This window comes from Gymnoscopelus microlampas (assembly GCF_963454915.1).
Source record: "Gymnoscopelus microlampas genome assembly, chromosome: 11".
Taxonomy (NCBI): Eukaryota; Metazoa; Chordata; class Actinopteri; order Myctophiformes; family Myctophidae; genus Gymnoscopelus; species Gymnoscopelus microlampas.
The window spans coordinates 15,266,481-15,291,666 of record NC_139948.1 but is presented as its reverse complement, the minus strand read 5'-3'; the positions used below and the strand labels follow the sequence as shown (position 1 = coordinate 15,291,666).

The 25,186-nt window shown below is 42.6% G+C and overlaps 1 protein-coding gene across 1 annotated transcript in view; it reads right to left on the bottom strand.

Annotated features, from left to right (window-relative positions):
- Nucleotides 1-25,186, bottom strand: part of LOC311055775 (adenylate cyclase 9) — a 64,503-nt gene that overhangs the window by 4,879 nt on the left and 34,438 nt on the right. Inside the window, exons 2-9 of the mRNA XM_084072041.1 lie at nt 21,824-21,993; nt 13,367-13,477; nt 11,633-11,913; nt 10,875-10,977; nt 4,495-4,703; nt 3,388-3,547; nt 1,328-1,470; nt 1,085-1,108 (exon numbers count right to left, since the gene is read on the bottom strand). Coding sequence (XP_083928167.1) covers nt 1,085-1,108; nt 1,328-1,470; nt 3,388-3,547; nt 4,495-4,703; nt 10,875-10,977; nt 11,633-11,913; nt 13,367-13,477; nt 21,824-21,993 — 1,201 coding nt within the window. The remainder of the gene's footprint in view (nt 1-1,084; nt 1,109-1,327; nt 1,471-3,387; nt 3,548-4,494; nt 4,704-10,874; nt 10,978-11,632; nt 11,914-13,366; nt 13,478-21,823; nt 21,994-25,186) is intronic.

Here is a 25,186-nt window from a genome sequence, read left to right as displayed (position 1 = left end):
CCGGCGGGCACCATGCTGAACCCCCCCCCCCCCCCCGTTGACAAAACTGTCCGGGCTGAACCCCCCCCCCCCCCCCCCGTTGACAAAACGGGACGGGCGCCATGCGCACCAAGTCACATGTCCAGGTGCTCCTCTGCGTACCAGACCTAAAAAGTTATGTGCACCCCTGATAATATCGATATATATTGCCCAGCCCTACACTTGAATGTAAAAGTGCAGATACAGGTATGATAGTCTCATACCTGTATCACAATATCGATATAATATCGATATATATTGCCCAGCCCTACACTTGAATGGTTGCCAGTGAGTATCAAAAGGAGGTAAACTGATCAATCATTAATCAATGATGCATGCATTCTCCAATGCTTAATGACAAAGACTTAAACATTCAAATTGGTTCAAATCTTATCTTCAACACAGGGACTATTTTGTCTCCATAGGTAATTATCCAAGCTAAATACTATGACATGTGGATTTCCTCAAAGATTTCCTCCAACTGTATATTGTATTTTGACACTTGCTTTGGCAATGTAAACGTATGTTCTCATGCTTCTTTGAATTGAATTGAATTGATATAATTGCTCCTCACTAATGCTAAAGGCTATAGTTTCCATTGGCTTGGAATCCCTATTGATGAAGTCATTGCTAGGCAGGTTTCTGAACCGTCCATAGCCCTCCAATAAGATGCAGAGTGAGTAGAAGGAAATTGTGCTATCTTATAATGAGCATTATTATAACCATTTAAATGAAGAAGTGTGCTCCTTTAACTGAGGAGAAAAAGTAAAATAACAATTGCACTTTGACCTTTAATCTAGTGTGCCTTGTATTTTATTCCGCCTAGTCTTTATTTCTATTTAAATACCCCTTCATACCCTTCAATGATGTCGCATGTAAAAGCTATTTGAAACGCCTTTGCCTTGCATTACAACACAAACAACATGGAAGCACTAACAGTATACGAACAGGGATGGAGATGAGCAACAGCATACACAATAAAATCCTCAGTGTTGTTTTTCCCAGAGTGTAAAATGCAACCAAATGGACCCGACAATGTATTGAACATGAGTCATGATATACTCACCAGAAAAACACATTGTTGCCAGCGCTGAAAGAGCAGACAAAACACAGTTCTAAATGATCTGTGAGTGTAACAATACTGCAGATGCAGTAGATCTGCTAAGACAAATTAATTATGCAGTATAAACCTATGTTCACTGGTGACACGGAAAAATCATGTTTGTCAATGTTAAATGAATTCTTAATTCAATTATTTCTTAATTTAACCCTCAGGGAATTCAGTGATTACTGTTGGTAGAGATATTACCTGCAGGGGGTGCTGAAGAGCAGCACCAGTAGCACCAGTCCCACCAACGTGGCTAGGCCAGAGCGCATCCAGTACGTGAGCTGACAGAAGTTACAGTACTGGATGATGGCTATGATGACAGCACAGCACAGGAACATGGTGGACTAGAGAGGTACAGGACAGAGGTCAAACATCATAAACCCATCACAAACCCATAGTCCAGGGGTCTCTCTGACCAGGGGTTCAGGCCAAGGACCCCTTAGCTGAGAGAGAGATGAAGCAGGGACCCCCACTACATATTGGATTCATGTTAAATGTGTAGTTTCAGACAGTATTTAACGACTCAATACTTTGTAAACTTGACCGTTGGCTCGGTACTTGGTCTGCTCTTTTTTCCCTGTACACCAAACCTCTTCGCCGAAAATAGAGCTCTGCTATTATTGGCTAATGTTCCCCCCAGAATAGGGATGTGAGGGTTCAAGTGGTTCATGTAAAAATAAAAGAATAGAGTTCCTATCACACAAAGATTTGGCAGGCCCTGCAGTATCTCTGAGGACCCCCTAGGGGTACCGGACCCCCTGTTGAAGACCCCTGCCATAGACAGTCAGCAGCAATATCTGTTACGAGTAAAAGCCCTGCATTCAAAATTGAACACGAGTAAAAGTACATTTTCATCCAAATCTGCTTCCAGTGCCAAGTAAAAGTACTAAAAAAAAGTACGTAAAATAGCCCATTTTACAGTTAGTAGTGCGTGTTAATGTGTTCATCACTTTAATGTGGCAGTTGGTAAAGGTGGGGCTGATTTGAATTGCTGCTGGGTGGCTTAACCTATAACAATACATCACTATGTATCAGTTATATGTTTTGTATTTAATCATCTAAATCTGCAACGTAAGTATTACGATAAGCTGTCAAATAACTGCAGTGAAGTAAAAAGATGTACATGTATTTTTCACCACTGTGAACATGGCATGGCTATCTGACCATCTGATGAATAAGCAATGTCTCTTACTTGCAGGTACCCTGCCTTTATTTTTACTTTGTTTATATTGAGTACACACCTTATTAAAATTTGATATTTTTGTTTTGTTATTTGACATTTTCCCCTTTATGGGCAGTTGTACAGAAAATTCTTTCACCCACTGTTTTACACCTGTAAACATGTAATATGTAAATAATATAAATGTACTTGAACTTTTACTGGCCTGGTAGGCTAGCCATGACACTGTAAAATCCTAAGTGTTCATTTAACTCAGAGTTAAATTAACACTCATGATTTTACAGTGTACCTTTTGCCATCACTTGAGACTTTTTGGGCTTTTCTATAGAAATGCCAGTCAAATAACATTGATTATTCGAATAGTCGACTAATCAGTCGAGGGGTGTCTGAGTCGACTGCCAATCTCTTAGTCGAATTATGAAAAAAATCCTTAGTCCCCGACAAAGCATAGTCGAATCTGATTGGCGACTAATTGCCAATAGTCGACTGGCAGTCGACTAATGCAACACCCCCCCAATTTTCTTTATTATTCGACTGAGAGATTGGCCTAGTTTGTTATATTAATTAACTAATAGTTTGCCAAAAATAGGATATACATCAAGATTTACTGGGGGAAACCAAGCAAGTATATGATATATAAAATCAGACACTAAGCACACCTACAGCCCAAATGGAATGTTCCTCTATTGCATAACATATTTTTTGCCTGATTTGACTGAGAGATTGGCAGTCGAATCAGACTGATTCGACTGCCAATCTCAGTCGAATCATGCAAAAAATAAATAAAAAATCATTTGTTTTGGCGGATGTTGCATTAGTCGACTGTCAGTCGACTATTGGCAATTAGTCGCCAATCAGATTCGACTATACAAATCCTTAGTCGGGGGACAGGCCTATATGACAGTGTACTGTATTTAGCAGCATGTACAAGTTCACAACATGATGCAACATGTTGAGAGCTTGTCTACACTGGATCCTTTGGAACTCTTTTCTCCATTTCCTGAAAAGTAACATTTTGAACATGTAGGATTTCCACCTGACAGCGACAACATGTTCCATATAATTGCTGACGGTCCTTCACCTGGAGGGAGAGTTGGATGTCACAGGCGACATGGGAGAACACAGCCACGGCAGGTAAGGACACCAAAACAGCTCCTATGAGGTGACGTGGCACCCAGCCTGAGATGGCCTGCATCAGCACCAGAGTACAGTTCAGCACACCGTCAAGGTAGAAAGCCATTCTGGGTGATGGGAACACAGGAGGCACTTTTTTTTAGAGAAGATGTCTCAATCCATGTGAGACTGAACATGACATTCTGATGTTTATCCCATTAAAGGTAAGGTAAGTGATTTTCTTTGGTTAAAATAAGTGTTAAATAGCTCTATATTCTGATAGTACTCGTTGCTATAGAGTGTTTGTTCAGTAAAAGGAGTCTCCTTGTCTCTCCAGCTCTTTATAAAACAGAAAATGCATTTTCGTTTCAGTTTCAGTTTAATTTCCAATTGTATCCAATCAGGATAGAGAACTCAATCAGGATACAGATTAAACAAGTGAAATTGGAAGTGATGACACTAAGAAATGAGCATGCAAAAATGGAACTGGAACACTATAAAAATGAAGCTTAAAAATGGGTACTTTCTCCTGATTGGCTGAGATTTTGACACCTACCGGAAAATGTATTTTCTGTTTATTAAAGAGCTGGAGAGACGGGGAGACTCCTGTTACTGAACAAACACTCTATGGCAATGATTACTATGAGAATATAGTGCTTTAACCTTTTAACAAAATACTTTTTGTTTTAACCAAAAAATATCACTTACCCTACCTTTAAGACCTGAGGCCAATTCTAAAATGTCAGTTTTCTGAAAAACCTATGTTTCTATATCAGTGGTGCACAAACCTTTTCATGTCAAGGACCCCCAAAATGTGAAATATGAATTTGGCCGCCGACCCCCATCTCAAAATATTTTGTTCCAGGGACCCCCAGAAGCAAAGATTCGAGTTAATGTTTGCTTTAAAAGAATATATATATGCAAAGATTTACACACATTTTCATTAAAAAAAATATATATATGAGCTTGTAGATCTGCATATATATATGTATATAGTATGTATATATATATATATATGTATATTTGATTACAAGCACTTGATAAAACACACACCCATACTCTCTGTGTCTCTCACCGTATAGCCAGCAGCAGAGCCAGGATCTCCAGGACGGCGGCAACAGCGGTCAGGATGAGGGCCGTGGTGGGCAGGCTCTCCTGGGTGAACAGTGGTTGGAGGAAACAAGCCAGGGAGAGGGCCAGGAACACGGAGCAGCACAACAGCATGTCCAGAAAGGAGCTGAACGTTGGGCTGGCAAAGGTCTGCACTGGCGCCTGGGTCTCCACCTGAGAGACAGGAGGGCAGGAGGACAAAGAGTATGGAACGTGATTGAGGAGAAAAATAAATCGAAGGAAATGTGAGCTGTGAGGCAGAGGCAGTAAAGCCAGGAAAGCCAGAAATATGTAGATAGTGGATAGAGTTAGAAAGCAGCAGGATAAGTGGTGGTTTTCTAAACGTTAAGCAGCGCTCTTTTGTTGCACTATATTATATTTCTTCCCCCATTGGAGAATATAATCCAGCAACACTGGAAAAATGAAACGATGAAGTAAATATTTGTCATTTAACCACATGAACACTAGTATTCCTATTCTCAAACATTCTGTGATATATCAGCTTGAGCTTGTAGATATGCTATTTTCGGAGAAGAGATAGAGGGAAAAATGGACAGTTCCTATTATACAGCCCTGGGGCACTACGGTCGATGAAGAATATAGGGTTTAATTAAGTGTAAAACATGTCATTGACGTTGCAGGGTGACAAAAATGTACCAGTCCCTACTGGCTGATTAGAAATGAGATATAGCGCCCTATCTTCTGCCCGGCAAAAGGCGGCACTGGCCGCAGTGCAACTATAATTGCTATTTTCCAACTGACGCGGTTGTCATTTTTATGGCCAGCGGCCACGTTATCTAGATACCAAATGATTTTGCGCCCCATCTAATGCCAATGGAGGTGTTGGTCTTAAAATTAGGTGTTAGCCTGGCGCATTGCTATCTTACACACAGAGAAAAGAGTAAAAACGTAATTGTCTTTTAGACCAGCTTTGTAAATTTAGTCTTAACTGCAGACGCAGTGACGGTGCAGATATTTCCTTACTTTAGGTAGCACATCGCTCATTAACGGTCACCATCGCATTCGGGGCTTCCGACGCACAGAGCACTCAGCCGTCCATCATGCTTTAATAATTGGTTTTAAAACAACTTAAATGAGAAAAAGTGCTCCTCGGAGCACAGGTCTCTGCCAGGTCAGGTACGTTATTGTGGCCTCCTGGTGGGCCAATGTGAAAAGGGTGCCATTTCTTCTGAGAGCTTTCACGGCAATTGGACACTGCATTCATGATTTGAGGCATTTTGTTCCAAAAATTTGTTTTGCTAAATTAGACCTGCTGGTGGCGCTATAACAGGCCAATGTGAAAAGGGTGGCATTTCTTCCTCGGCCTAGTGGGAATGTGCGTGTGTGTCACGGAAATCGCAAGCTGCGTTCATGATTTGAGGCATTTTGGACCAATCCTGCAAACTTTGGAAGCCAACCTTAGCCAATGAGGATGGAATCTGGAAAATCGGACAGATCCGGGTTGATCACATGACTATAGAGATACTGTGTACCGATTTGCATGACGTTTGGATAAAATCTGTAGGAGTAATATCAAAAAATGGGTTTTGCACAAATCGGCCTCCTGGTGGCGCTATAACAGGTCCATGTGAAAAATTTCAGTTTCGCAGCGACCGGGCCAACGGTGCCGGAGATTAGTTGCTAACGGACGGACAGACCACACGGACGGACAGGGTGCAAAACATACATGTACTCTCTAGCGATGCCTTTCGGCCTGGCGGAGACAATGAGAGTGAGCTTATGATTATTAAGTTAATATGTCAAGATATCACAGATGTCTCTTGGACATGAGGAGATATTAAGCTTGAATTATGACCAGCAGCACAACCACCTGGTCTACCTGTTTCAATCAAATCCATCCGAATTCAAAACAATAACACTCATGTTCAACATGGTAGATAACATTCCTTCCTGAGGGACTCCGCATTGAGGTTCAAAAAAGAATTAATATTCTGGGCCAGATTGGGCATTGGGTAAGTGCCCGTTTCTTTGTTCTTTTTTTGCACAGTGAGGAGAGATGGAGAGAGAGAGAAAGGAATAGATAAATAGACACATTTATTTAAATTGGTATCCTATGCTATAATACTGAAAAAATACCCTACCTATACCATCAAATACCTCTCATCCTGTAAGAATGATGTGAACCTATTGTGTCCTGGCTTTCATTATCTGTCTCTGCTCAATGGACAGCAGTGAGCTCTGACACAAGGATGCATGGGATGCACAGACCGCATTATCTCTCTCATGCTTCAATTGGTGGTTTAAATAAAGAAGAACATAACTGAGACCGAGCGAGTGATTATTAAGTTGATAGCGATTGATATGTCAATATATCACGGATGTGTTTCACATTATTAATACTGCTAGATGGTTCCGCACACTTAAATCAGACACTCTGATTGGTCTAATTTATGTTACGCCCAAAACACACCCATGACTAACTCAGAGGCATATTATAGGCAGACAGGGATATTATTATCCCTGTCTGCCTAACACCAAGCTTGAATGTAAAGCATAATCTAACTAGCGAAATCGAGGTGGACACAGCCCCAAAGCTATTGCGCCCTGCGTTTTAGACCGCGCGCCATGAATCGTCTAAATAGGGCCCATAAGGACGAGAAGGCCTTAAGGTTCAAATCGTTTATTTGTCACATGCGCATACGTACAATACAGCTGGTAGCAACATCACAGGCAGTGTGAATCTTGTAATCTGAGGTGTGGAAATATACATACAGCAAATAGACAGACAGATAAAGTGACTGGAGAAATTGTGGTAAAGTGAACAAGGCAGTATAGTAATGGAATAATGTAGGTGAGCAGGTGAGTCTGCTATAGTTTATGTGAGGGTGTATTGGGAGTATCACAATTATGGGAAGTGTTATGACCTGAGGATAAATCTTTGGCTGGCTATTGACCAGAGTTGAGACAGAGTGGGCCAAAGCTGGTCTTGGGCTAAATGCCAAGAAAACAGAGGTCATCACCTACAACATCCTCCTGGACCATCCAGACTATTAAAAACAAGGCTCCAGACATCCCAAAACAAACTGGTCAGGCTACTGCTTGGCCTTACATCTACAACTCATTTAACCCCTGCTCATTTTGCTAGGGTGGGATGGCTCAGGGTACAGGACAGATTACAGCAACTTGCAATGGGCTTGGTCTACAACATACGCTACACCACAAAGACACCCATGTACCTGTCAAACTACTTCACAAACGCCAATGAAGTCCACAATCACAACACCAGAGGGAGCTCCACTAATCACGTTCAACCCAGATTTGACCAAAGGAGTGTAAATCCCTACTCTCCTTCAAAACCGTTCTAAACCGTTCTAAAAACCGGCTGCAATTCGAAACTGGCCCTTGTAAAAGTCAAAGCCTCGAACTGTTTACTGTACATATTTTTCTATTTGATTTCTAACTGTATGATGTTTTGCATAGTAAATGGAAACATTTACTATTACCCAATGGAAACAAGCCATAAGCTTTCTTGGGTTTAAAATCCTCTTAGCCGACCTTGTATTGAACTGTACTTTCCTGTGCTTTTTTTTGCAAACTGCTTATAAAGTATTCAATCAATCAATCAATCAATCAATCAATCAATCAATCAATCAAGTCAGTGACCTCAAATACTTGGGCTCATGGGTGAACTCGACAGAGCAAGACCTTAACCCATTAATGAGGATGATTCTAAAAATGTCAGTTTTCTGATAAAATTATGTTACTATAGCAGTGGTTCTCAAACCTTTTCATGTCAAGGACCCCCAAAATGATATGTATTTGGCCGTGGGCCCCCATGTAAAAAATGTTGCTTCCAGGGACCCCCAGAAGCAAATACATTCAAAGGTTTGCATTTTTTTTCACGATAAAAAAAAAATAGCAGATCTGCTTGTAGATCTGAGGACATGACTGCAAACGCTGTTGGAGGAATCGACTTAAATGATGATGACTGCCTAATACATCCTCTGCAAAACATTATGAAATGACTCTCCACTGAAACTTGTCAAATATTTCTCGGTGACAACTTTAGTCTTTATATTTTCATAGCTGCAGAGTGCAATATTGAGGCTACGCCAGCAGAGGGCAGTAGGATCTAAGGAGAGAATATGAAGAGGTCCTGCAGTGATTTCTCTTTGCCGCAGTCCTGACTGGTCTGATCATGGCGCAGTTTACAGGCAACCCAGTGACACGCGAGCCCAGTGCACACACTCAGACGAGCGAGCGTGTGGGCACGCCACACACACACATGCACACACGCACACACACACACTCTCTTGGTTGCTAGTTCTGTTTTGTCTATTAGCAGGTACAGTAGGAGGCTGGGATGGACAGCGCTCATGGGATTCACCTGGTCCAGGGGCGTTCCATGGCACTTATAAGCTGGACCTGGGCAGCAGATAGTTTGTTTGGTTCTACATCCTGTAACACTTCTATGTCCTACATGTCATTACATCCACTCACACACACCGGTGTTAAACTGACTGGCACACTCGACGTTGGTTAAATCTTTGATTATTTGTAACTACAATTCCTTGAGTTGGCTCTTTTCAGTGGTTGTGTCTGCCTTATTGTTACTGCCACTGAGCCTGGTTGTAGCAAATGGGGCCTTGAGTATTTTCCAAGTACTTTGGTTGACAAATGGAAGGTTGACTTGACGCCTGAATTTCCCCCACGGGATCAATAATGGTCTAGTCATCTATCTTGTTTGGCTTGGTAAGGATTTGTTTTTTAAGGCTGCCGCTGTGCTGTAGAACAGAGGCGTAAGGTCAGATTTTTTTTTAGGGTGGCAAACAGCTTAAGCCCTACCCAAAAAAGTGAAAGATGAAAACATTTTTGAAAACATTTGCCTATGCCCTAAATAGGGACACTAGGGTAAAAGTGGTTAATTAATGTATAGTTGCAGACAAGAAATCACGTGTCTGTAACGTGCGTCAGATGTCACATGTAGATCAATGAGTGTGGATTCAGATGCAGTAAGCGAACTGAATTTGAGGTTAAATGTAAACGCTATAGGGGGTGACAATTGCCATTGCCATGGACAGAAGAATGGTGTTAGTTTTTTTTTTGTATTAGATATGGAATCAATTGATGATTATGTCAGTTCTCCCTCAATAGAGGGCTTGCGTTAGTATAGGAAAGAACAGTTGTGCTAATCAGTAAAATATCGACATTTTCCTCGAGCGACTCGAGGAAAATGTTAGCTATTTTCAAAACAAATCTGTATGATACCGGCATCTTGACTATGCCGACACGGTTCACAGCTGCACCAGCAGAATCACTTAAACCCTCTCCATTGGCGTCTGATTCTAACAGGGAAAGGAACTGTTGTTGATACACATTAGAGACAGAAGCCGAAAGACAAGTTGCGGTTGGAAAAAAACTGGATTTGCAACACGAGACTTATTGGTGAAAGAAAGCTGGTATGTAATATATGTGTTTTTCTCATGGTTTGAGTGTGTCGCTGAATCTAGGAACAACTGACCAGATGCTGACAATACGTGCGCTCATGTTACAGTGTGTTTACCAGTGGAGCCCAACTTGCGTATTCTGCTCTCAGTGTAGAGGAAAGTAATATTCTTCTGTCAAGTCTGCAGTATTAAAAGCATATAAACTTGTGCCTGAGGCCTACTGTCAGCGTTTTTTCGTTTTGGTCAAAATGAGAAAAGCAGACACATTTGGAATTTGCTAGAGAGCTGATCACACATTTTAATCTATGGCAGTGGGTCTCAAAGTGGGGTCCAGGGTTCCTTGAGTGGGTTCCAAATGGACCCTTACAGGTCTGTAACTCTGAGAGTGTACAAATGTGAACACTTTCAGCGTCGTTGAAATGAAAAGGTTTGAGAATCACTACGGTGATCTACGGTGTTCTTCGTTGGATATTAATATTTTGGATACGCCGTGTGACATCTGGAGCAATTTAAAAACTCAGTCCCAAACTGGATTGCTACTTTAATAAATGAACACAACGCTAGAAACACTCTGCTGCCTGCCGCTGCCTTGGCAGATGAATAATTGAACACATAAGAGTAGTTGAGATGCACGGACGCACGCACGCACGCACGCACAAAGCAGACATACAAAGACAGATGGAAATAGAAGAGATGAGAAGGGTAACATTAAGGTGAACAGATTTACCCCAGACAATTTTGTCGGGTTTGTGATGTGTGAATCAAGATACGTGAACTGACAGACTGAAGGATTAAAATGCTCACACACAGGCAGGCACACATGGTGAAAACACGCATGCACGCGCACCTACACACACACACACAAAGATATACGAAAACATACACAGATATACGAAACATACACACATGCACGTCTGTACAGCCATCCGCCACACACCTCCTCCTGGTAGCTGGTTCGATAGGCAGACTCCAGAGTCTTTTCCAGGAAGGTGTGGCTCAGTATGTTGATCGGCGGCTTGTAGAAATAATCCTTCATCAGACTGTCAGGAGGACAGAGCAGAGCCAGCACAGAATACAGATTAGGTTCTAACACAGGTCTGGTGGAATGGTTTATTTATAAACATGAACTATACAGCTAAACCAGAGCATGGCTAGAACTAACCGTCCTCAAACACTGAGGATTTTAACCCGTTAGGCCAAAATAGCAGATGTACAAGCTGGCGCTGTGAGCTTGTATATCTGCTATTTTTTAATAGCCAATGCAAAAATCTAAAATGACACAGATTCTTTCCTGGTTTTAATGGGTAAATGTGCAGAATCAACATGGCTTTGTCCAGTGTCATTAAATAAACACCAGTGAAAATAGCCAATGCGACGCATTGTGAGTTTGTAGATCTGCTATTTTCGTAATTGTTGATTGCCTAATTGTTTACATTTTCTTTTTTCTCTCTTTTTTTACATTTACATTTCACCTATAATGACATGACCAAAATAGGGAAACTACTACCATGTCGAAAGTGACCTTGTTAAAAAGCCTACAGATCTACAAGCTCACAACGCGTCACGGCGCTACCCGTTGTGAGCTTGTAGATCGGCTATTTTCCACTAGTTTGGGTCCTGGGGAGACATCGAATGACTCTTTTGAGTCTCCAGCTAAAACGTTTGGGAAGAACTGGTCTTAAAGGCTCACTCCACCTGTCCTCTTTGATGACATCCACAAAGTGGGCGTCGCTCCTCTCCCGGAAGTTCTTGGAGCGCAGAGGGATGAGGGCCGAGTGGTCCATGCCCATGAGCGCTCCCCCGCCCCACGACTTCTTCTCCTTCTCCTGCAGCATCTCGCACAGCGACGTCTGGCTGGTGGTCAGGGCCTCCTTCCGCTGCTGCGGGCTCAGCAGGCCGTTCAGGGCCTTCCCGCCGCACCTCACCGACACCACCGAGGGGGGGGGACACTTCTGAGACGAGGGGGAGGAGGAGTCCTGGTGGGGAACGTGGACATCGTCATTCACACACCCTGCCGTCCAGACTGAACTAACGGCTCTGTCTACGAGGAGGGCACGGTTAGCCAACGTGGCCCCCAAAGAGAGCAGGAGAGAGATAGAGAGGGAGAGAGGGAAAGAGAGAGAGAGAGAGCGGGAAAGCAAGAGAGAGAGAGCTAGGGAGAGAGAGAGAAAGCAAGAGAGAGAAAAGACTAGCGAGAGAAAAGACTAGAGAGAGACAGACAGACAGACAGACAGACAGACAGACAGACAGACAGACAGACAGATACTCAGCTCGCCTTGCCTAGTCTTTTGTAGTACCACATAATATCTGTCAAGTCTTATTATTTATTCAAGCTGATGAATGTTTAAAGCTACAATCTGGGACACATTTTAATGAGAAAAACATCATAATTTGAACCGATCCGTATGGCAGACTAATAGGACATAATTGCCCTACTTCCATGTTAACAGCCATCTACTTTGCCAATGATATGCATCTCTATGGATACAGCATGGCATTTAGAATGACATCAAATGAGCATCAAATAAGCACATGACGGAGGCCCCAGTGGATTGATTACTTCCTCTCGAGGGTGGTTACCATGTCTATGATTCTACCTTACACTGTGGCTGTGATGCAAGCTACGCTATGCGCCCTTTACCCCATTAAGACCTGAGGCCCATTCTACAAATGTCTTCTTAAAAATACAAAAAAAACACAGTTTTCTGAAAAACCTATGTTGCTATATCAGTGGTGTTCATGTCAAGGACCCATTTCAAAACAAGTGTTATAAGGTGAGAGTAAAATCATATACTGTAGCAATAAAAACAAAGTAACAGTAAAAAACTACTATATTAACCAATTGAATCCCTCCAGGCAAGCACAAAACATAAAACCAATCAAATACAGCATACTGAAGATAGCGCCAAATCATAACCGCACTGTACTGTATGAGGGATAGGGTCCTATGCAGCTCCTATTTTTTTGGAAGGACTTTAAAGGCCGTGAGCACTCATAAACTCAATACCTTTTTCTTTTTTTTCTAAATGTGAACATATGCGATAACATATGCCAAATTGCGGCCATGTGAGGTGTATCGGAAACAACAAAAAAACTGACATAGACAAAAAGTGGGCTAGTTTAATCTATTCATATCCATGATCCAACGGAGCCATAAAATCCAAGATGGCACAACTTTCCTTTGCTTCAGGGCTCTGTAACATTACGCTCAATGCTGACACTGCTGCGCACACACACTAACGCACGCACGTACAGAGGTTTCGCGCATTTATAGTAGGATAGAGAGGCAGCCCACTTCCATAATCCATTCAAATATATTGGTACACATTTACAATTTCTGAAAATGCCCGCTCCTTTTGTGATGTGTGTGAACATTTTTGTCCTAAAAACGTTGTTTGAATGAAATGAAATTATATTTTAGTTTTCAACCTTGTTGCTGTTGTTCTTGAGGTCGTCATGGCAGCCGTTCTGCACCGCTACCTCCTCCACTGTCTGCTTCTCTCCGGGCTTCAGCACCCTGCTGCAGCACGAACAGACAGACTGGACGCAGACACGCGGAGAGAGAGAGAGATGGGGCCATATGGTGAGGGAGAGAGAAGGTGAAAGAGGGTGGAGAAAGATAGAGATTAAGTAGGACAAATGAGCCAAGAAGTGACAGATAAATAATTAAACAAAAGGGGGTCAGTGTTGGAAGTGCTGGCACGGAGAGAGACAGACTGGAAATAATAAAACCTCTGGGCCAAGCACCCTAGACACTACTAGACAGCCAGGACACGAAACTCATCTCTTTATCACTAGATTGACCTGGAACCGCAATCAGACATCTTCCTGTCATTTTCTATCTTTCATTCGTTTGACCTACAGTAATCTGGAACAAACCAGACAATGGAAACAATGGCAGTGCCCATAGACTAGAGCACTGACGTCTGACCTCAAAACCATGCAGCCTGGATCATGAAGATTTTGCACTGGAAACTCCACTACCCGGCAGGAAATCACTGTCCCCACTAAAGCAAGCACATCACATCAAAAACATTCTGAGATTGCCGTTTTTGTATAGTTGAAATAACTGAAAAATGACTCTCCTAGAAAAAAAAGAAAATCCAATGCAACTCGACGTGTCACTGCTTATGTGCGGGGGGTGCGTAGTAGATAGGCCTATAGTTGTTTCCAAGCCTGAGAATTGTCGTCGATTTGTAGGCAGCCTTTTATTTTCTCACTCTTTGGATAAATTATTATTTTACACAGTGATTAGGTGTTAAGGAATTCAACTTTCTGAGGTGAGAGGAAGGGGGCTATAACCAACTCATAAAATCTTGAAATCAATTGTTTGTTTTTAAAGGGAGGCTAAACCTGGGGTTAAGTGCTCTGTTCTTCTATCTGTGGTTAAAAGCCTGGTTGCTGTGTTTTATGTTAGGGAGGTCACAATATAAGGAGTTGCATTAATCTAGAAGGAAGAAAATAAATGAACAGATTACTTTTTCTAGGGCAGCAAGTAAAAAAATGTGTGTGTGTGTGTGTGTATATTTTTGTTTATTTATATATATATATATATATATATATATATATATATATATATATATATATATATATATATATATATATACATATACATATACATATATTATATATATGTATATATTTATACATATTATTTTATGTGTGTGTATATTTTTGTTTATTTATATATATATATATATATATATATATATATATATATATATATATATATATATATATATATATATATATAAATAAACAAAAATATACACACACATAAAATAATATGTATAAATATATACATATATATAATATATGTATATGTATATGTATATATATATATATATATATATATATATATCTAACTATATAAATGCCGACCGACTTCCGCACCCTCGGTGTCCACACCCCACAGCTCTGTTATCGAATAAACAACGCACCGCCAGACCACATGTCGCCAACTGACTCGCCACGGCGGCCGCGCTGAATTTACGCCTCGCGTAGGGGACATCTCACTGTTCACTACACCTTTTCCACCGCGCAACATCATTAATTCTACTCACCAAATGTCGGACAAAACGGAAGGGGAGGCAGCTTCGTACCGTTTACCGTGCGCACGGCCTCATCACCACAACAGCAGGCAGCCGCTGCGGGGGTTTTTTCCTTTTTTTCCAAACTTTTTTTTTGGTCACCATTTTCTCCAGGCACCATTTCTGGTGTAACGTCGGGTGTTTCTTTTCACCAGCCAATCACCTGTCACGTTGCCACGTCCGTTGCCACGTCGCGCTGACGTACGCTAAACAAGCGCTGCCGTGCGCACAATGCAAACCAGCCCAAAGGCGCGCAAAAATAAGCCGACCATTGCTTAGACACAAAGTCAGACCTGGCAACGCAGCCTACGCCAATCATGTGTGAGAGATCTACAAGCTATGGGGCAGAGACGCCACCGTATCTTAGCAACAACTACAGCGCTCACTCTCATTGGTCGTGTCACGCTAAGAGCAGTCTCCAGACAATGGCATCGCAGACAGCTTGCTGTTACTGCTGTAGCCATCACAGGCAGTTGCAGCATGACGGACAGGGCGCTGTGATAGCTGCCATGTCGCTAACGCTAACCTGGTTGTCATGCCTGCAGCGGCTGTGCAATCACTTTGTCAACAATGCACGTTCGTGTGGTGAATGTCTATATTGCTGCTCAGTTCGTCCATTGTAGATGGTGTATGTTTGTGTGTCTCTTCTGGAGAACTATGTAGCTCCACAGCAACTACAGTAACTAACGTAATGGCAGGACCGCCCCGTGTAACGCATTTTAGGCTGCATTATGGTCATGTAGTAATTTCACATAATTTCGCTCCGATTACAGCAGTGTTTCTCAACCCTTTCACGCCGCCCCCCCCCCCCCCCCCCCCCCAAATACACGTACTTGATCTGGGACCCCCCCATTCTGTTTGACTCCGTTCCACAAGTAAATATTGTGAAAATAGCCGATCTACAAGCTCGAAACGCCTCACGTTGACAGGCTTTCTAAGCTTGGAGATCGGCTATTTTCTACATGATTGCCTCTTTCTTACATTCTTTGCCAATGTGGCCCATGTTTTCATAGCATAGTTTATTGACTACTTCTGTTGCAGAAATGGCCATTTCCTTTACTTTCGGTTTTTTATTGTCTCCGCCAGGCCGAAAGGCATGGCGCAAGACTATGTTTCACCCCCTGTCCGTCCGTCTGTGATAGCTAATCTCTCACATCGTTGAGTTGATCGCAGCAAAATAACAGCCCAATGTGGAGAGTCAGTGAGAGCTGGATAAACGACGTAAAATGTGTCAAAAGGAGTCTGTACGGCTGTCGATACATGAACACATGACGTCGCTGGGAGAGGAGATATTGTGTCTTTTGGACAAACAGCAGCGTGGTGCTGATGTTTGTTGTGTGAAGCAGCTTAATGTCAGAGTGTTTGTGTTGGAGCGCCTCAGTGCGGCTGCAGAGTTCATGTGCAACCTCTTCCAGAGAGACACAGAGACACTAGAAACTCTGCTGGGGAAAAAAAACACTGCTGGGCATTGACTTTCCTATGGACATTGATCTACACACTGCAGGTATATCTGCTCCACACACAACATCAAACTACACACTGCAGGTATGATGCAGCGTTTGCATTACAGCCAGCATGCCAGCGTAGTTCCCATATGGTTTCAAGGTGGGCTAAACCATATGGACCCCATGTCAGCAATGTCAGCGGCATCCACTTCAGTCCCAACTGCGATGCCCATGCAGGCTATAAGTAGCTTCTACCTGGCCCTTAGGTGGGCCCCAACTAGCCATGTTTATGTGGGACCAAGGCGGGTCCTAACTGGGTTTGCCCATGCAGGCTTTAACTGGGTTCTACCTGGGCCCTAGGTGTACCCTAACCAACCACAGTGCATTGCCCATCGCTCCAATTGTTGTGACGTCAGGGCTCTCAATACTGCACATTGGTGGAGGAGGAGGGGCCGCAGGGCGACCGCACACATCGCTGAACCAATGGTAGCCCACGGATGTTTCCTCTGTGGATTTACAATCTGCCCCTCTATGCCACATATCATCCGCACTACAGGGTCTTCACTGACCGAGCCACGGCCCCACTGACCCTCATGACGCTACGCCACTTAAACGTGCGGCAGCATGCGCTGGGTTGCCAGGTTTGCACAGCCTGCGCCAGAAACAAGCAACCACCTTCATGAAAAAAAAAAAACACCGAAATGGTCCGCAATGTTCCAGGGGTGTCCCCGCGCGTCCCAACACTCCACAGGGGGTCAGTGGACCATCAGGGGGTCCGCGGACCCCCTGTGGACCCCCTGAAACATAACAAATATTATTTCTTCAAATTTTTTCGTTTTTCAAAAAAACTTTTCCACAGTTTCACTCCGGCGATTTGGGTCCCCCAATATACACACGGCCACACTGGGCCCCGTGCGCGGCTGGGGTTGAGGGGGGCGTAGCCCCCCCAAACTCTAGTATATATATATATATACATATATATATATATATATATATATATATATATATATATATATATATATATATATATATATATATATATATATATATATATATATATATATATATATCCTATGTCCTATATTTCTTTCTTACTCAAATGTCACTACGCCTCTTTGAAGATGACTGACAGTGACCCATATGCCTGTGTGCATGTGCGTGTCTGTGTCTGTGTCTGTGTGTGTGTCTGTGTGTGTGTGTGTGTGTGTGTGTGTGTGTGTGTGTGTGTGTGTGTGTGTGTGTGTGTGTGTGTGTGTGCACAGTGTATGAAAAGCTTCAAAGCTGAGTCACTAGTTCTAGGGAGAGAGCCTGTGAAGGGTCTTCCATCACCCAGTGTGAATTGCCTTATTACCACACCAAGGACCATGCTGTTCACCCACAGGCCCCCCCCACCCTACCCCCCCACCCCACACACACACACACACACCCCTCTCCTGTTCCCTCTTATCCGCCTCTCGTTTCTTTTAAGTCTCAGAGCGCACCAAATGGAAACAAAAAAGGACTCTCTCACAGTTACCATCATCACGCTGAGGATTTTACTTTTTTTCACGTCTTTGCTGGGAGGCGGCCCAGCGGGGCACCCCGTGGCAGCAGATGAGAAATTCACCTCGGAGGTGGGAGTAAGGAGGCCATAATGGATAGTAAATGGCTTAATGAGCAGTACGGTCTCACTGGAACACAGGAGAGAGACTGTGCCTTTCATTGCCGGATTAAAATGGATACTGGAACTGATTTCTCCATTTGTATGTCAGTTTCACATTAAAAAGGATTTAATGAGGACTGGGCCACTTTGCCAGCAGAGGTGAAATAGGCTAATGCGCTCCTGAGAGAGGAGGAACAAGAGTTCAATTACTTTGGGGTCACATTGGATTCGGTAATAACCTTTTAAAAGTCATGTGAAAAAAGGTGTCAAACGCATTAAAAATGTAATGTACAACATTTTCTGACTGTTAAAGCTGCCAGGATGTACAGTAGGCCTAATCAATGTACAATCAATTATTTATTTCACACATGGAGCACTGTTTTAGCAACTGGGCACTTACAGGTGGGGCGACACATAAACATTAGAATTACTCTTCAAGAAGCCACAATAAAAAGTCACAATCTGGAATATCACATATTACGTTTTGAGAATTTTAAACATTTTAAATAGACTTGCTTTGAGCTTGGAGTCCAAGGACTGCAACACATACAACTTAGATTAATGCTGGGTCAGATTCTTAAAATAAACGTACAAAATCAAAAAGGGAACATCCACACTCACATTTTAATTTCATTTTAATGCAGCAGCAGTTATAGAACACGTTTTAAAGGTTTGGCTTTTCTGAAAACACTGACTATGGCCAGAAGGGCCAAAACAAGTTTGCTTCAATGACTGCTGCTGCATAAAAATGAACTTGAAGCTTATTTAGTGAGTGCGGATGGTCCTGTTTTGTTTACATGGGCTCGCCCTACCACTTCTAAAGGAAATGTATCAAACAGAGGGATAGAGACACACGGGCGGAAACGGAAGGCCTACAAATTCACGCCCACTTTTGAGATGGCGCCGCTACTCGAGGTCCGTTAGAACGACGAACTGCAGCTCTCAATGCATTCCCTATGAGAGGATATGAGAATTAGCCTACTTTTACAATTATCCTGCATTAACTGGAGACGATATTGATTTAAATAAAAATATGTTTCCAAATGTATGGAGTGTCTTTGTCAACATATCTTCTTGTTTTCTTAATAGTTGATGTGTTTCACATTTAATTTGCCACTTTAACGAGTTACCCATAATGTTAACACAGCAGAGGGTAGACGGCAGACAGAGAAGTTGTCGCATTTCAGTGACATCACTGTCTTTACGAGCGCCGAGCGCCGACCAGTGGTGTACCCACACTGTAGATGCAGGACAGGCGGCCGCCTGCCCAACTAAGATCTCACCTCCCCTAAAAAAAATAATAATAACCCGAAAATGTGTCATTGCGTGCTTAGTGTCCTCAAAGTCACGCACCCAACAAGCTTTGAACTGAGAAGATTGGACCTTCTGTTCCAGAGATAATGACCAAAACATATTGAAAACGTCCACTTTCGGCAGTTTTCTGGGTATTGAAAACCTCAAGGGATGCGTCCGTGACGTATATACCATGCGACCACTTAAAGTCTAGATCTCCGATGCTAGCGGTTTTGACATACTGATGGAGTATATTATAGTATATTGTGGGTAGTATATCGAGATGACAGATATGGGACATTAAAAAGGACAAATCAAACAAATGGGACACTTTATTAGAACACCAAAAAAGTCGCTACAGCCTCAGTAGTTAACCAATGAAATGACGGTATTTTACAATGCCTCTCATAAAGATTGCATTGAGAGCTGCAGTTCATCTTTCTAACGGACCCCGAGTAGCAGCGCTGTCTCAAAAGTGGGCGTGAATTTGTAGGCCTTCCGTTTCCGCCCGTGTGTCTCTATTGTAGTGACATTGGCATTAGGACTACCACTAGAGGGGACTGTGAGGTACCAAATAGATGCACCACATTTGGACAAAAATGTGCTGTCACTAAAGGTTGGAAAGTGTTAGAATGGCCTACCCAATGCACTAAGGCAGTGCCCTACATATTCCAATTTGAAGACCCATCTCAAACAACGGCTTATGGCAAACCAGAACTGTGATATCTTTTAACCTGACATGTAGTGCAATGCACCTAGTTTTGTTTTGTTTGTAGTTTTCTCTCTATTTGTACATTTGTATTGCATATTAACTTTTATAATGTTTTTTTGTTACATCCCTAGGGAGGGACTACATATGTAAATTAGCATTCCTACTAACTCGGCTTGTTTACATCTTATATTTTTCATTAATGTGCTCTGTCCGTAGCCTGGCAAACCATCCCGGACGTGAATTCACATTATCATGTATCTCACACGACCGAGATGGTTTACCAGGCTACTCATGTCCCTATCAAATTATCATATTAAATAAGGCATTTTGCACATGCACATCAAAGATTCAAGATGCATACGACACATACTGTACAGAGAGGAGTTCTCAGGCTAGATGTATACTTTGTTGCACACTGTATAATGCCGCACTTGGTGAAAAGTGTGTTGTCGCGCGCTGAAAATATAACTATTCATAAATTAAGCTGCAAATCATTCAGCTAACTGAACAGCAAATGGATAGTGTAATTGATAGAAAACAAGTAATGTTTTGGGTGAACTACTCCTTTAAGGCGCTTACCACAGACTTTGATGACAGCATGTCCGGGGTTCAATTCCCGAGCCCGGCGGCAAATTACCAACTCTGTCCCGGTTTCCTGTCTCTCTCCACTGTTATCAACAAAGTTATTAATATTGTTTGTTATCAATAAATTATCTAAAAAAGTAAGTATGTAGTGTTTAAAACCGTGAGTAGAAATGTACATGAATGGAGAGTCCAGTACTTAACCACTTGTCTTAAATGCTCTATTTTCAGTCAAACGGACCTAAGTTACAACTGCACTTGGACCGCTTTTGTCCGTCTACATCAAATCTCTTCGCCAAAAATAGCCGATCTACAAGCTCACAGCGCGTCCATCTTGTAGATCTGCTGTTTTTGACGAACGCTCCAACCAGAATAGGGATTCTGGGGTTCAAGTGGTTCAAGCATACTCGGTTCGGTTTGCACCAAACCCAATCTATAGACCGTACGCACAGACACAACAAATGACCAAACCTCCTAAGCAGACGTCCACCATGCATAAGTCACTTCATTTATCCGAGTGGATTGGACTGATGGACAGTACTCGGCTGAGAAAGCATTTGTTATTTCCTCCCAAGATCATTTTATATCATCTTCTCTTGGCGGACTGTTTGAGGTGCTGTACAGTTCATGCGTTGTTTGCTGACTCGCCAGTTTCCCCAAAATAGAGCCCAGAATCTTCCCAATTTGTTACACAGTAAAATCCTCAGCGTTCATTTAAATGTGGGAGTGTAAAAATTGACCTAAATAAAATGTACCCTTTCAGGTCCATTTGCTACACTCTCAGAACTGAGGTTTTTACTGTGTAACAAATTAGGAAGATTCTTGGCTCTATTTTTACTTATTCACCCAGCCTCTGATACATTTTACAAATAAATGTTCTCAAGCTATTATTGGTCTCAATCTATTTGTGAGTTATCTGACTGAAGAAAGTGAATCATTCAAAAACAACAAAAGGCTCGAATATCAGAAACACCAAAAGCAATCTCTCCATATCGAGCGATGCGACACGCTGTGAGCTTGTAGATCGGCTATTTTCAAATAAAATCTTGCGGGGGAAATTATAATAAGCAGATCTGGCAACCCTGATGGTGTCAGGCCTAGTGTTGTGCAGCCTATACTCACCATGGCTCTGTCTGTGGGCAGAGTGTAGGCTGAGGGGGGTCCATCGGGCGCTCTGGGCGTCGTCGGACCGCTGGAGTCTCCATGTTCCGGTCCAGACACGCCCAGCTGGGAGCAACTACACAGAGGATGCTGATCCGTCTTTCTGCCTGAGATCAGGTAGGTCTTTAGGCCTGAGAGAGAACACACACACACACACACACACACACACACACACACACACACACACACACACACACACACACACACACACACACACACACACACACACACACACACACACACGGGAGAGGACGATGTCAATGGCAATTTGATGCCCTTATTTCAAAATTAGCGGGAATCGCAGAGGTACAAGTTCACAATGCTTCACATTGTGATACGTTGTGAGCTTGTAGATCTGATACTTTTTTAATTGTCTGCCTATAATGGCATGCCCATTAGAATAGGGAGGGCACGGTCAAAGTGGTTAACCCATTAAAACCGGGAAAGCATCTGTGTCATTTTAGATTTTAGCGTTGGCTATTCAAAAATAGCAGATATACAAGCTGACAGCGTGTCACTTCGTGCCGCGCTTTGAGCTTGTAGATCTGCTATTTTTGAAAAATCGTGAAAACTCGAATTTGGTTCTGGGGGTCCCTGGAACAAAACATTTTGAGATGGGTGTCCAGACTGTCCACAGCCAAATGCATTATAATTTTGGGGGTCCTTGACATGAAAACGTTTAAGAACCACTGATATAGAAACATACGTTTTTCAGAAAACTGTTAGGATTTAGTATTGTATTTAGTATGTCTTTAGTTGGTAGAGTAGGAGAGGCTGGAGTTCGGTTAATTATCTTGTGGATAAGGTTTTGGGCAGTGGGTTATTTCAGGATTCAGTTGAAGATCTACTGAACGATGAATCCCCTGTGTGGAGGAGCTTACTGGCAGGCATCCAAGATCAAAAGATAAAGGGAGACAAGAGCTGAATATAAATGTATCACCTATTGAAGAAGAAAAACCCAACAGCATTAAGAGTAACCGTGAACCCATTAATACGTGTAGAGATAATAAAATACAACTCATCCAATATTGTGCTAATAAAGCAGTGATAAAGAAGTGACTTTGTAAACATGATATAAAAGAAGACAGCGAAGTTGCAACTGCAAGCCTGAACTCCTCAAGGCAGGTCATTCCAAAGCCCACGCAGTACGCACCCTGACTGCAAAAGCACTCGGGTTTCAGTGAGTATTTCTGAATCACCGCTGAATTTCTCCCTGTGGGTCATAGGCTGCGCAACAGCCCGTACGAGTAAAAACAATGTCATCATATATTGGGAGCGAGACCATTTCTAGCTCTGAAGGTGATAACCTTCAGAGCTACTGTATGGGTTCCCATGCCTCTGCTTCCAATATCCCCCTTGTAAGAAGGGGGGCTCGAAAGAAAAAAGTTTGGGAACCACAACTCAATCTAAGAGGATAGCATGATCTGTGTCACTCGCTAATATTAGATTATTTACAGAACATTGTAAATGAGAAATAGCCAGTGAATACATTTTACAACAGTAAGGAACAAACTAGTTTGTGTGCGATAAGCTTTGAAACCCGACTGAAATATTTCAAAACCATTTCTAGATGTAAGCAGTCAGTTGCAAAAGCACATCAACCACGTAATTGCAAGATCCCAGGTTTGATTCCGTCTGGAGACCTGCGTTGTATTTCCCCTCTATACACTCTGCATCCTGTCACTCTACACTATCCTATCTAAATATTCCTCATTCAAATTGAGAGAGAGAGAGAGAGCAAGAGAGAGACACAGAGAAGAGGAATGGAAACAAACAACATCAACATTTCGCAGACTGTACCTGTATGAGAGAGTGACAAAAAAAAACTCTCGCTTCTTGACTGATTCTTGAAGAAAGAAATATATTCCTTTTCCTTTTATAAGATCCATTCTTTCCACTGTCAACCAATGTCTCCATATATTTCTCCCCTTGCCTCTCCATGGCCTGCCCTAAGGGAACCACAATGGTTTCTTTATAGAGAAGCTCTTCTTCCAGTGCCAAGTCCCTGTATAAATAGCCTCTTAAAACTATATTCTCTGTAATGAGAAACACCACTGTCCTTTGTAGCCCTGATAATTTGCCATTTCACCCAAAAGCCTTTGGTTTGTCCAGTCCCATGATGATGATTCTCACTGTAATCTCTGTTATTCAATGTCAACGTCTTGTTGTGCAGGGGGCGGCAGTGGCTCAGGGGGTAGTGGCCGGATGGGAACCGTGAGGTTCCCAGTTCGAACCCAGGACTCCCCCAGAGTTAGTGTCGAAGTGTCCTTGAGCAAGACACTGAACCCCTAATTGCTCCCGATGAGCAGGTTGGTGCCTTGCATGGTTTCCTCTGCCATCGGTGTATGAATGTGTGTGTGAATGCAATGCACAATCTATGTAAAGCGCTTTGGATAAAAGCGCTATATAAATGCACCATTTACCATATCGTTGTCGTTGTCCAGCTGAAACCAGCTAACTCCATTTTGAAGCTTTTGCATTTTTTTCCCATAAATCAGGGCCATAGAACACCCTTTACGTCTGTGTGTTGGTAAAAGTAATATTGAACCAATGAAAAGCATTAAAAAGCACTTCCGGCAAAACCAGCTAACTCCATTGGATCCTCAAACTTTCTGCTAAACCAGCCAACTCCAGGCTCCACCCCCTTTTGAGCTCATTGTGAGCTTGGAGGTCCATTCAGCTGTTCTTATCAATGATGAACAAAACCTCCTAACTTTTTTTCATTTTCTGAAAAATGAACATTTTGGAGTAAGCTGGTTCCTGCCGGAGAGCAAAGATATATACTGTATATTTGTGAGTTTGGGTACTGTACGTGTGTGTGTGTGTGTGTGTGTGTGTGTGTGTGTGTGTGTGTGTGTGTGTGTGTGTGTGTGTGTGTGTGTGTGTGTGTGTGTGTGTGTGTGTGTGTGTGTGTGTGTGTGCTTGTGCAATGATTTAGCTGAATGATAGCTATTTAGCTATCATTTCTTGAAATGTATAGACTGCTGCCAATCAGTTATCCACCTACTGTATGTGATCTCTCAACCTACCAGTGTTGTCAACTATATCAATTTTGACAGTTTTCTTGTCTGAGTGCGTGTGAGATAGAACGAGTGAGGGAGACAGAGTAAGAAAGAGATTCATTACAGTTAATGTATGAAATGTTTCAGTCCTAGGCTACTGCCTTGATGAACAACTGACTGTCAGCTTGTCAGCCCACCGCAGCTTCATCACGTTCTGACGACTCCACCCCATGACTGACAGCCCCTGGGTAGGCAACCCAGCCTGGTGGAGATTTGCACTCTACTGCGCACAGCTTTCTTGTGCAGCATTGTCATGCCAATA